The sequence below is a fragment of the Corvus moneduloides genome, chromosome 1 (genome assembly GCF_009650955.1).
Source record: "Corvus moneduloides isolate bCorMon1 chromosome 1, bCorMon1.pri, whole genome shotgun sequence".
In the NCBI taxonomy this organism is placed as follows: Eukaryota; Metazoa; Chordata; class Aves; order Passeriformes; family Corvidae; genus Corvus; species Corvus moneduloides.
The window spans coordinates 143,902,749-143,917,212 of NC_045476.1; the positions used below are offsets into that span (position 1 = coordinate 143,902,749).

At 35.7% G+C, this 14,464-nt stretch overlaps 1 protein-coding gene across 7 annotated transcripts in view; it reads left to right on the plus strand.

Annotated features, from left to right (window-relative positions):
- The window catches only part of VPS13B (vacuolar protein sorting 13 homolog B), a 436,966-nt gene that overhangs the window by 363,383 nt on the left and 59,119 nt on the right, over nucleotides 1-14,464 (plus strand). For all 7 annotated transcript variants that reach the window (XM_032130187.1, XM_032130207.1, XM_032130170.1 and 4 more), the window contains one exon: nucleotides 9,611-9,807. In XM_032130187.1, the coding sequence (XP_031986078.1) occupies nucleotides 9,611-9,807 (197 nt within the window). The remainder of the gene's footprint in view (nucleotides 1-9,610; nucleotides 9,808-14,464) is intronic.

Consider the following 14,464-nt stretch of genomic DNA (forward strand, 5'->3'; position numbering starts at 1 on the left):
ATGAGACTTTTTAGATGGATGGAGAAATAATGTGAATTGCTCAGAAGGCAAATTTGGTGCTTTGTCTGCTTTTTAAAGCTTACATTTCTTGTTAATTCTATCTTTGGATGTTATTCAAAATTACTGTAATAGTCACACCACTACTACTATATAAAGACTCTATACAGTGTTTTTATTATCTCTCTACTGTGTGAAGAGTTGCAAAAAGCTTGAAAAGAAACAATAGTTGTTGGACATATCTGATCATAAACTAGAAGTGTAACAAATGCCATTTATTCTAATGTAGGGAACCTCTTTCTCAGCAGTAAATGCAGTGTTTCCATTCATGCATAAGACAAAAATGGGTGCAGGTCATCACGTAAACAGCTGGTCTGTGTAAGAGGGCTGTAGGTTTGCTTGTAGCTTGAGCCACTTACACTCCAGATGATCTGCATGTGAGCACATTTTCTGATCTGAGTTTTGCACATGTTTTCCAAAGTTAAGACTCTGATTATTAATTGTAAGTATTGTCTTCATTTTCTTGCAAGGAAGGAAAGAGGGACTAAAGAAGTGGGAGTCTTAAGCAGATGTTGAAACAGAGCCCGTTCTCTTTGGGAATTCCAGCTTTAAACATTATTTGTGCACTTCCTTGCCTGAGAGTAGGATTATCTCAGACTTTACTATTTTGTTACTGGTTTGTGTGTGTATAATCTTAATTATTTTGCTGTGTGATCTTAGTGTTCCCTTCATCAAGATGAGACTGTATCGTTTGTCCTAGAGTTTCTGTGCAGTCTGCAGGGAGTTAAGCGTAACTTCTTGGGAATGTTAATGGAAGTTTTGCATAATTTGCCTGTGCATCACAGTGAAATTTACCCTTAGGGGTTACTGAGCCAGTGAAAATTCTACCGGGTGCCAGAGGACTGACGAAACCATCAGATTATCTTAATGACAGATTTACACTCTCCTCGTGTTCTGTACTCTTCAGATTTTGTGACTCTGATTTATGAAACTTTGCAAACCCAAGTACTTCCGTCTGTACACTGACTTTGTGGTACTTCTTGTAGGAGTCAGGCTTTACTGTGGTGAGAATATGTGGTCAAAGTAGCTCATATACTGAAAATTGTAAGGTACTTTATGTATTAATAGACTGCTAACCTCAATCCCAGAGGTGACTACATTTCAACAGCATAGTCCATATATTAATAATAAATACTGAAGCCTAGAAAACTAAAAACCTTAAATGAAACATGGAAGATAGTTCCTGTATCAGAAAGAGAGAAAAAAGTGTATTGCAAGAAGTAGATGAGTCCCGAATGTAAAATGTCCAATCTGAATGCTTTTGTTTCTCAATAGTTGCAACAACACATTAAGATCTAATAAATTAAAGAAATATTGTTGCTTTTGCTATTTAAAAGGCAAGTGGTCATCACATAAACTCAGTCTCAAGTTGAATGACAATTATTAGAAAAGTTTGACACTTAGCAGTATGTAATTTTCCTATTTAAAGTCCTGCAGAAATCTCAGTTGCAGCCCAGCACTATTCTGTGCTTTCTTAACAAAAGCTGTTAGTGTGTTTAGAGTAATTTTTCCATAATGGAAAAAGCCAGTATCTGTGACAGATTACATTACTCCACACACCTGCATTTGCTCTGAACCTGCTAGCCTGATAAATTGATAAGTTGGTCACATGTTGTTTTAAAAAGGCAAAGAACATAGTTCCTAATAAAAGAATGCTACATATTTCTTCTAAAAGGTTAAAAAGCATTTCTCAGGGCTCTTAAATTACCATATTCTGATACCAGGGGAAAATAAAACCTGGGCTTAGAGTCTTGTTTGTACTTAGAAGGCTTTCCGGACAGGAAGGCAATCTTGATGCAATTCAGTAAGCCACAATACCAGTGGGGCATTACAGGTGAAAAAATTGCAGCTGTACCCCTCACCACAATGTATTACAACTGTACAGTGGAATATTTCCTGTACAGAAATAGGGCTTGGTTAACTTTGTTTCCCAAGAGTAGATCACATTAAAATGTTATAAAATCATGATTTCCTGCATTTGAATACTTGTGGTTTCTCAACTGGTTCCAATATTACAAAAGGTTTTTTATAGCTTCTATTAGTTGAAGATGTATAGAAGCTTTTTTCCAAAGTCAGCTAAAAGGAAGTTATGTATTTTTAAAGAACAATTTTTCTCAGAAGACAAGAGTTTTCTTTCACATCTCTTTATTATAACTCTATTTGATATTTATTTTATAAACTGCAGGACAGATGTAAATTTAAATAAAATGAAATAAATGTACTTATAGGACTATTATATGTTAAGTGGAGTTGAGCGAGCCATGGTATATGTCATTACTTAGATAACAAAATAGTAATTATTTTCATTAGTCAGCCAAAGACCTCACTATGGATAGAGGAAAAAATTAAATCAAGCACATATTGCACATTAAATTTTAAAGTGAGTATTTTTAATTTGTCTTAGCTTTAGAACCAAATTTATTTTTAAAAAATTCAAAGAGAATTAAAACAATTCTGTGAAGAAATTATATGGCATAATTTTGAAAAACATCTCCAGCTGGGGTGTCTGATTATTCCAGAGTGTTGAAAATTGAGCTTGTACTGTAGTGGAATAACTTTTACTGCCTGAAATATACAGGTATGTAACACTTCAAACTGCTGTCAAAGTACAGAAAATCATACTGAAAACACAAAGGAGATTGAAGAGAGTGGGACAGCAAATACTTTGTACAACTAAATTATTTTAATCTGAGTATTACAGCTAATCCTAACACTACTAACATAAGGCTATATTTTTACCTCGCTGTAAGCCATCACTTTTTTTTTGGTGGTTTGGTTGTTTGGTTTTTTTCCTTCATGAAATGGGGATATTGGTGGTCTGTAGCTGTGCCAGGAGCGTCTGTTTTCCACACAGATATAATACCATCTTAGCTCTGAGGAAGGCTAAAAAAAAAATTCTCTAACAGTGGTTTGTAGCATGATTTCACAGTGTCAATCACACAAGATAAACAGGAATGTGGATGTTGAAGTATCCTACACTTGTCCAGAAAGTAGGTGTTCTGCTGGTCAAATTGAATTGTGTGTGTTGTGTGAAAAGGCGTATTACAAAGTTCTATTATATTTAACATTATTTTTCTTTTGGGCATATTTTCTACATATTATATTTTTCTGCAAAATTCTTTTGCTAGTTTTATATAAATAATACTTCAAAATCAAATTCAAAAGTAATGTTCCTGGTAGTTATTGCCAAGCCTTTTTCCCTTATAAAAGTCTGGATAAAACTTTTTATTTGCTGCTACTGCAACTTCTGTTCACCTAATGAGAGAATTGTATTTTTAAGAAAGTTGGCCCTAAACCAGTAAAATATCTTAATAAAAGAATAGCTTTATTAAAGAGCAATCAGTTTATTCATGCTCAGGAAGCTGAAGTCAAAATCTCAGTATGGGTTGGTGTCTGACTCAGAGTGCTTTTAGTTTGTGTTGTGTTCTGCCTCATTCACTGAGGTGGCCCTGCATGGAGAAGATAAAACACACACACACTTCCTGTCTTCTGTGTGCATTTTTTTGTACAGTAGTTGTTTCTGGACCAAGAATAGCTTAATTTCCAAGAGGAAGCGCCCACGATCTGGGGGACTGAGATTCGAGAAATGAATGTATCTTCTGTAAAAGCTTCTTTCCTAGCAAATCCATCAATCAAAAGGATGCATCACTGAAAGAAACATTAGGCACATCCTGTAACCCAGCTGTTAATATCTATCTTTCTTTCTCAACTGGACAAGATGTATTTTGCAACCTAAGAAATCTGCATGTATATAGTTTAAAAGTTCATTTTTTTTATACTGAGTTTTAAAATCACATGCTTCAGTATTTAAGGCATAATACTTTTTGTACAGCCTTCATTCAACAACTTCAAAGAAGTAGGCTGATGGCAGTAGCTTTTTCCTAGAGGCAAAAAAGATGTCTGTGAAAAAGATGGGATTAGTTAAGAAATATTTTAATTATTTTTCTCCTAGTTGGAAATTATGTCCATGTCTGAGACCAGTTAGCATTCTGACAAAATGTGTACTGAATAATAGATATGATCGTTAATGGTAACATGACAGATTGTAGAAGTGCACTGGTGTTGGCTCTCTGCTCAGCTGCATTTCAACATTGAATTGTACCTGTAGACAGATAAGTGCTGTGCACCCAGCACTTTTCAAATCCAAATTAGCCAAGTAGTCTAAAGCTGTGAGGATAACATCAGCTCGCAGGAAAATATAGAAAGAAGCATGTTGTGATCTTGAAATTCTTTAAAAGCACTTAAGGGTCAACACTCATTTCTCTATGAAGTCTTAATATTACACATAACCACAAGTGGGAATAAGGAGTATCCATCTGTAAAACACAAGGATGAAATTAATAACAGAGCATTAACAGACTGTGTAGCATTTCTTGACCCCCTAGTTTCCAAGTAGGGATTAAATTATTCTGGTACAGATAATGTGTGACACAATGTATTATGAATAAGAAAAAACACAATCTATCACACTGTAATGCTTTAGTACTTCATGTTGGTAACTAATGTAATACTGTTCTGCTGATAGATTACCAAGTATGAAGGAAATTACTTGAAGGATGCAATGTTTTATGAGGATTTTCAGGTTTCTCGTTGTTTGACTTTTTTTTTTGGTGAGATGTGTATGTTGGAGGTTTCAGCTCTGCACAAATCAGAGATGTTTCTCGTATGTGTTAGTGTAATGTACATGAAAATTTTTTGTCTTAAAATAGAGTGAAACGAGATTCAGAGAAAACAAGAATCTGTTCTCTTCTAATTAAAAAGATTTTTGCTCCAAGGCAGCTATGTCTAAACAGTTGTTTGTATCCTCTACATGCAGGGGGCGTGACTGGAATTGTCACCTGGAGACAACTGCTTTTCTTCCAGTCAGAATTTGCCAATACACCATTTTCCTTCTTCTTTCAAACACTGCCATGCAATTTTCAAATCTCCAATGTCTGTAGTTCACAGCAGTAAAGAGAAAAAGGAGCAGCTTTCAATTTCTCTGCTTAGAGTTTAGGTTGTTTCATACAGCTTTTCATTTCTGCTTCTAATCTCTGTTGTTAATGCTCTGAAAAGTAAAGCATTTGTCTGTGTCTTTGCTCCCTGTTGCCATAATCATCCTTTTAAATAACTGTGTTAGTGTGTCGTTTTCTAGCAAAAAAGAGCTTGGAGATTCTTGGTTAAATTTGAGCTCACAGTTAAATAATACTTTTATGCACACTTAAGTGACAGGTGCATACAATCATTGCAATTAAAACTGTCTTTGAGAGCTATGGAAGAAGACAAAAAGCTGCAGGGAAGTGTCTGCTGGAGAACCAAGCTTGTTGTTTAGCAAAAAAGTTGAATATGCTTTGTTTGTGTTTGCTTTTTTAGAGGCAGCCCTAGTGGTCACATTTTCTAAGAGGTAACAATTATTTGGATTATAGCTCAGGTTTTATTCAAATATTTTAAGGTAAAAGCACCATACTTAATTCGACATGTGGAGAATTTTTTGTTGCAACTAGCTCACTTATTCCCGCTGCTGATGACTCAGTTCTGGCATTATAATCCCTTTCCAGGCTTTCACAACTATTATTTTTGGCAGCCTATATTGCCCAGAGCTACCATCTTTTCTTAAACTTATCCAGATCAGGCATTAGTAATAAACCCCCTAGAACAAATAAAGCTAGATATGTAGAAATCAAAGATTCTGAGTCAACTAAGTCTTTTGCAAGCTTCAAACTAGAAAGCTTACAGTTTGTGTAGTTCCAAAGCATGAGCTGTATTTTTACAGGCAATCACATAATGTGTGCCCTTGATTTGTTATCTCTAATATGCAGATGACACTTCAAAACATATTGTCTCTTGCTCTGGTAGATTTCTTGGCATATTACAACACAGTTAGAAAAAATTGTAAACCAAAATAAAGAGGAATAATCTTTTCTTCTTGCTGACCAGTCTGTTTAACTGTTTTGTGATGTTTTTTCTGGCTACTCATACCGCTGAGTTCAGCAATCGCTCCTGTGCCTTTCCAGATTTTTCGTAATTCACTTTAGAGGTTGTCATGAAGTATACAGAATCACAGAATGGGTAAGGCTGGAAGGGTCCACAGTGGATCCTCTGGTCCAACCTCCCTGCTCAAACAGGGTCCTCCCAGAGCACATGATACAGGATTGCACCCGGGTGGTTCTTGAATATCTCCAGTGAGGGGGACTCTACAATCTCTCTCAGTCAGCCACACAAAAAGAAGTTCTTCCTCATACTCAGATGAAACTTCCACTGTGTTAGTTTATACCACAGACCACAGCCTGAAGAGGAGTTATGAAGTTATTACTTCTTTATGGCATAATAATTGTTTTCATCATTTTACTTTGCCATCTTTTCCTCAAGAGGTGTTTCAATAGATTTACTGCCTACGGGGTGGGTGGAAATACTGATGTACCTTCTCCTTTTTTTTATTTTTAAATAAGATGTGTGAAATCCAGTTTGGGTTTTTCAAGTTTTGTTCTGCCTTTATTTTTAATCTTTATTTTCAATCTCTCTATATTATTTTCCTCTATCCTTACTGATAGTTTTATGGTTTTTGTATTGTAGTGCCACTTAAGAAATTCTCTTACTGTACTCTCTAACTTGTTCTTCCAGCTCATTAATCTTAGTGGGAATAGAATTCATCACCTTTCCTAGCCTCCTTTAAAATGCCCATTACTTTCTATTCTAATCCAATTTTATGAGATTCTTGTTAGGGAGATTTGCATACTTAAAACAAGTTTTGTTTTGAGATGTAATCTAAGAGAAATAAATATGCTAAATATGATAGCTTTATGAGACTTCTGTTGCACACGTGTTACTCAATAACATTGATAAGAAAAGGTAATTCAGATGTTGATAGACATTAGGAAGCACAAGACCAAACTAAGTATTCAAATATATTTAATGAGTTTCCTAAAAGAATCTCAAGGTATTTTAAGGACTGAGATTAAAAAGTGTGCAGAAATAAATACTGCTAAATGTAAACTATATATGCAGCCATGAAAGGCTGCAGCCTTTTGTCAGAAATGAAACAGATCCTTTTGTAATTATGTAATTCCAAGACTTTATGCTATAGGAAGTATGCCAAGTATTACAATCTTTAAATAAACTCAAATGTTTTATTACCAGTGGAGATTGTGAAGGTTTAAAAAAAGAAGTATGTGAGGGTGAATGGCTCCACAATGTAGTACAAAAGATAGCAGATGATGGAAGCTGCTCTTTATGTGTTCATAGTTAACATAGGGGAGTTCTTTAGATGTATCCATAATTGAAGGGTAGGAACATTGCTATGTTAGTGTAGCAGTCTTGAGTGTTTGTCCGCAGGCATTAAACATTCAAATAATTTAACACTGAGAAGTTCTGAAAAAAATCTAAAACTCTAGTGGCACTGAGAGCAAAAAGAATCACTTTAGTGTGACTCTGAAATACGGCTACAAATATAATGTGGTATTTCTTATTGCTGCTGTTGTGCACAGCACTGTTGTTGTTTTCTGGGTCATCAAGCCCAGCCTCCTCCCATTGGGGCAATGCTTATTATTTTCTCCATCTAATTAACAAATCAAAAGCAGCTTTCCTGAGCACCAAGACTGTCCTTGCACATCCCCATCTTTTTCTGTACTGTTTCTAGCCTTACACTTTATTTATAGGGCAACTCAATTTTGACACGAAATTTCTATAGACTTGACTTTTATTAATTGTTTCTCTCTGGAAGTGTCTGGGTGGATCAATTATGTTCCTGTTGTTTAATTTCATTTAGTCCTCAACTCTTCACAGCAAGAGTTAATAGAGTTTTAAGATGAAGAATTGGAAGCATGGCATACTCCTGATGAGTCTCTACTGATGTTTTATAGAAATGAATTAATATTTGTCCCTCATTTTTTGTAAATATCTCACCTGCTGTGTCTCAGGATGGCATTTGCTTTTTCCAGGCATCATCATACTGCCTCACAATTTCCGACTGACATTTACAGATCTCACCCTTTCCAATTGAATATGTACCTTGTAAACAAATGTGTTGTTATGTTTACACATATGACATGTGGTTTTGATGTTAAATCAATCCCTTTTTCTCACACTCTAGTCTTCAAAATTAAATCAGCTCTCCTGATTGATACTGCTGTGGTACTCTGTGTTATATACATTACTGGCATCAGAGGTTTACTGACAGTTACCGGATTTTTTTTTTTTGTCCTACATTTTGAACTAAAAAAAATTTAGTAACTGTGGTTGCTTTTTCCAGTCTTCACATATCATTGTGACTTGACAAATGTAGTAAAAATCCACCTTTCAGGCTCTGTGGTTCCACATGTTAATTCCTCCAGAATTCTTTGGTGATTATTTATGTTCCTTTGCCCTCCCCAGCTTGAACCACTGAGCTCCCTGAATTTTCCTTCTTAACCTTCATTCCTGTTAATTAATCAGCTTGCTGTCACCTCCATCTGCATTATAATCTTTACTGAATAACAAGGAGGAATGTTTACAAAACTTTTTCTAAATTTACTTGCATCTCTGCCATATTCTTACTTTTTTTCCCTGGTTATTTATGTATGCATGTCTATGCATAGGTACACAGGGATAAAACAGGTAATAGGACATACATGCAATTTTTTCTTACTATTTGCTTTATGTCAGCTCGACGTTTAGTAATTCAGCTAAATATGGCAGTGTACAACTGCCATAACTGTGGATTTCTGTACCTTAATTCTAAAATCTTTATAGCTGAGTGAGTTTGCATTTGTTTTAAATTCATATTCTCATTCACTTTCTTGCTATTACCAAAAAAAAAAAAAAAAAAAAAGAAGAAAAAGACACCTAGGATACAACCCTTTAAGATCTATACTTTTATTAAAATTGGTTTTCTATTGCCTATAGAAATGTCTATAATAACATTCTCTCCAGTTCAGTGATACATCTAGAAATAATTACAAGTGGATTATTTACAGACTTAAATTTAGGGATGTAATTAAGCAGAAGCTACTATGTATTTATTTGGTTTCATTTGTATTTATTTGTCTAGATATTCCTTGAAAGAAACTATCATGTGCTTACAAGTACTTCATTATTTCGCTCAAGATTTTTAGCAACGTGTTGGCCCACCACAAAGTGTTGTGTTGTCTATTACAATTACTTCTCTGCATCATTGATTATTTTAATAAACTTATATTTTGTTATGTAATAAAAATAAAACAAAGAGTTCAAGGAAAAATAAAATTGTGACTAGAATGTCTTTGATATCATGATGCGTAGACATCTGATGGATTTTTTGGCTGCATAATACAAATACTGGTTAGATTAATTGTCTTTGGTATTCATGGTTTCCTGTGGAATAAGAAGCTGTTTTTGTACAGAGGAAGAGAAGGTTGAAAGTATTAGTCTGCAATGACATTCTGAAAACATTTTCATTTAAGTCAAGACAGCACAAGATCTCAGTAATGGTTACAGTTATGATTTTCTATATGACCATTTACTTTTATTTAGTTTAATTAGTTTTACACTTTCAGTGTGTAGATGAAAATGCATTTGCAATCAAGCATAAAGTAATTATGCCTTTTCCCTTTTATCACAGGTTCCTTGCAGCTTGGAGTACTGGGATGAGCTTCAGAAATCATTTGTTGCATTCCGGGAATTCAGTCTATCAGAAAGTAAAGTCTGTGAACTCCAGCTGCCCAGCATCAGCCTTGTGAATGATCAGAAAGAGCTCATAGCCTCTGACCTGTGGAGGATTGTCCTCAACAGCAGCCAGAATGTGGCTGATGACCAGAGGTAATTTTAAAGGAGGAGGGAAAAGACATCTTATGCTACCTACACTCCTGAAAAATCTGTTTCAAGAGACTTAGAAATTAAGATGCTGCTTTCATATGCAATAAGAGTAGTTAGTCCTGTGTGAACTTCAGACTGTAGTTCACCTTCACACAAGGGCATGGAGTGTGCACAAAAAGAGCTTTCCTTTAGATTCATAGGCAGCCTGGCAGCATCATAACCATCCATTTTCTGAATACGAGGCTTACTGAGAAGTGGAGACAAACAGGTCCTGAAACCTCCTAGCTGCACGAGGCAGTAAAATCAGCTAATTAACAAAAGAAGGCTTAGGTGCAATCCATTCTATAATGTAGTAGTAAATATTCTTCTTCCATTCAATACTTACATATCACCTTGATTCTCTCCTCAGTGCAAGTCAATGACTATTTTAAATATATTGAACAAAATGTTATTTCAATAGTATTGCATTATTATTCACACAGATTGCTTACTATGCTAACAGTAAAAAAAAAATTTAATCAGTGTTTTGAAACACTGGGAATCCATTTTTCATTATGTTTACAGCTAGAAACAGTGTGCAATGACAGATATTCACTCTGTTTGCATTCATTCTGTTTTGGTTAATATGTGGAGTAAAAGAAATGAGTACAAGGTCCGTCCAGAAACAGCAGTGGAATTGCTTTCAAAGACCTGCTTAACATTTTATATTTAGAGCAGAAAACCCAAAGTTACTCTCTTGCGTTGTTGGTATTGGCTGATTCTTGCTGCTTGTTTATGAACCCCAGCTTCAGTATGAGTATGTAGCATCCATAAATGTGGTGAACAAAGCTACAGAATTCAGAGAAATCAGGGAATATGAGCATGGCTAACAAAATCAATGAAGAAAATTAAACATCTGGTTTCCATTAATAGTATCAGGTTGAAAATGATTTCTTGATGTTAATTGTGAAAGAATGCATTTTCATCATTGAGAAGTTAAGTGTTTTAGACAAGGTTAATTCCTCTGAATGTGGGACCCTGGCAGAATTGCCTTCCTGGTCAGCTTAACACCACAGAAATGTGAACTCGGTGGGAACTGGAAATGATGTAGTGAAATTTAGTAGATTTTTTTTCATCAAGGCATTTAGCACTGTAGTCATGTGTATTGTTTTCTGCTCAAATAGGGTTTATCACTATATGCAGTGTTTCATTCAGGGAGCTCTGATAAGCTAATGAGCTGTAATTGTTCAGAAACAACAGGAATTAAACTGAAGCATTTGCAATTCACTGCACAAGGATAGCAGGAGAGGAAAGAAAAACCAAAAAACATTCACCATACTACTGAAGCATTTGAAGGTAAATAAACAGAAGAGAAAGAGGGAAGTCAAAGGAAAGTGCCTTGAACTGACACCTACCTGTCCAGAGGCTTCAGAGTCACTAGTCCTGATACTTTTCTTGGCCTGGGAAATTCAATAATAGCTTTAAGAAGTGTGGTTTATACCTAGATGCACTAACAGTAGACTGGAAATTTAAAGATTTGTGTAGGTCAGGGTGAACTCCCGAAGCCAGAAACCTGTGAGATATACAAGAAACCCTCTGATTTCAATCAGAGGAGAGAAAAAGTTATATTCCCTGCTTCAGCAGTGTTTTTAGTTTGAAGGCATGGGTTTGCTTTCATGAGACCACACCTGGAGTACTGTGTCCAGTTCTTGGGGCCCCAAACTTAAGAAGGACGTGGACTTGCTGGAGTGATTCCAGAGAAGAGCTACAAAGATGATCAGAGGGCTGGAGCACCTCTCCTGTGAAGACAGGCTGAGAGACTTGGGATTTTTCTGTCTGAGGTACAGATGGCTCTGAGGAGATCTTAGAGCAGCCTTCCAGAGCCTAAAGAAAGCTGGAGAGAGACTTTTTACAAGGACATGTAGTGATAAGGGGGGATGGATTTAAGCTGAAAGAGGGCAGGTTTAGATCGGATATTAGGAGAAATTCTTCACTGTGAGGGTGGTGAGGCAGTGGAATAGGTTGTCCAAAGAAGCTGTGGATGTCCCATCCCTGGAAATGTTCAACCAGGCCAGGTGGGACTTTGACCAACCTAGTCTAGTGTGAGTTATATTCCAACACCTTGGCAGGGGTGTTGGAACTATGATCTTTAAGGTTCTTTCCAATCCAACCCATTCTGTGGTTCTATGATAGAAATTCAAACTGGTCTCTCTAACTCCAAACAAAGCTGCACTGCAAGCTTTCATAAGGATGACTGCAGAAAGGACTGCTGTGGAAGAAGTAGTCCTGACCAGTCCGCAGTGATCCTTCTCAGAAAAACTTAATGGGCCAAAACAAGAGCAGCTGTTCCTCAGATATGAGGCTTTGATCTATGGTGTTTGAGGCACAGTGGCTTTTTCTTGGAGACAGAGCAAACATGCCAGTCGCATGTCGCTGACCTGGAGATTCAGAGACAGTGCACAAGCACTGAAATGTGTATGGTTACAGCTGCAGAACAAATTGAAGGTAATGGTTAAGCCCTAAGGGATCATGTTCTGTTAAAGGGAAGCCTTGTGTAGGGGGTGGTGATGTAAACTGTGGACCTGCAGAGAAGGAGAACCTTTCTAGACATCTAGTGGCTTTATAGGAAGTCCATATTGGCAGTAACTTTGCTGAAACTGTGGCTTCATCAAACATATTGCTACTGGTATGGATAATTTCTTGTCACCAAGCACTCTGAAATATGTTCTGGATTCTACTTAACCAAGAAATGCCAAACTTTCTTGGTTTTGAGAGACAGACACAGTGCCCATGTTGTGGTAAATTTCAAAGTCTTGTTTCTAAAGCAAGCATTTAACATGGGATTTTGCAGACTTGTGGGAAGAGCCTTAAGGCTTAATGCTAGTGCTGAATGTTAAACCAAGGAATTCTAACACTGAGGGATCTGCGAGAGCAAGAAGCAAAGGCTGTATAAAAGTTGAACCTCAGTTTTTCTTTAGACCCATGATGATTTTACATTAATCACATGCTGAAACTGTATGATTGATTAGCAATTATAATACACTATTAATTGTAAAGTATAAAAAGTTAGTCTTGTTGAAGTTTATCTTCTTAGTTTGATGTTATATTTTGGGTCAGACTCTAACCCCTGCCATATGCATGCAGCTGCTGCTCAATCATAATATTTTTTCCTTAAAATTCTGCAGGGTTTTTTTTTGTGGTAACCTCTATGGTATGCTACTTATTAATAGCAGAGAGCTGATCCCTTGTGGTACTTTATTATTGATTCCTAACATCGGTTATAAGGTATGAAATTTAGGTGTCTCATGTGACATGAAAACAAGGTTTGTGAGATGTGAATTCAGCTGATATGATGAGCAGTAGCTATTGGGGTGAAATACATCAACCAGTAATGAATATGGGAATATGCAAAGATGTCATGATTTAAATCCTATGGTATGCAAGCTTTTCTGAGATCTATCAGGAACTAATTGGAAGTATAAAAATCAAGGAGCTATCTGGTGAAGGGCATAATATATACATGTATGTTGTTTATTTTTGAGAATTTTGTATCCCATTCATATATATATATATGTATATATAAGGTTTACATGAACATTTATGGAAGTTTATTCAATGAATGAACAAATTTGAACTCCTAAGTGAAATAATGTAGCATCTCCTTGGGGATGTAGTACAGTGTTTATGAAAGAAATCGTATATGCCATAAATGACTGTTTATGGAAAACCTTAAAACAGGGGATTACAAGGAAATTATCACAGAATAAATTATTTTTATAGGTTGCATTTGCCTATTGCAGGACTAACAAATCATAATTGAAATTACTTTTTAAGCTCTGTTTGGTTGGTGAGACACTAAAGCCCCTTCCTTGTTTGGTTGGGAATGATTTATAATTTTTTGTTTAAATGAGTTACATTACAAGATGTTTTATATATTTGTGCATCTTCTGTGGAATTTAAACAGTATTTTTATAACTACTGACATACTAATGTGAAATAGTAATAGAAAGTGCCTTAAGATACAAACCATGAAACAAGTACAAAAACTTCTAAATAAGCCTTAAATTGCTACTTTTTAAAAATTCGAGTGAGGAATCATGATCATGTTTCTTGCTAATTGTTTCAGCTTTTATTCAAAGTAAATGATGTACTGGATTTTGACCTCTAACAATTTGGGTTCAGACCAGCATTTGAGTCATAAATTAAATGAGTTAAGTGGTCTCTTTCTTCTTCCCAGTGGATATTTTCCCATGTTGTAGTTTCATCACAAATGGCAGTTTTGGTTTAAATATTCCCCTCTTAAAATAACAAGAATAATGCAGGTCACTGCTAAGTCATTGTTCTCGGTTGCCATATATTTAACTTACACTGCTTTGCATGATGTGAAATATCATAATTTATATGACTTCAAATGTAGGTATTTTCTATTTTAAATATTCTGATATTTCCCAGCACTTTAAAAAAAAAAGGAAGAGGGGAAAAAAAAAAAACAAGAAGATGAAAAAAACTCTGGTATTAAAGTCAGGTCAGTTTTATTTTGAATTTCCTCGATTTTGCCACATCCATCCTGCAGCATGATGTACCAAACAAAAGCAGTAGAATTTGGTTCTTCCTCTTCTTTCGCAGCTGAAAAATTGTGGACAGTCCACACTGCGTTTTGTAGCACCAAGACAGCCAGGCA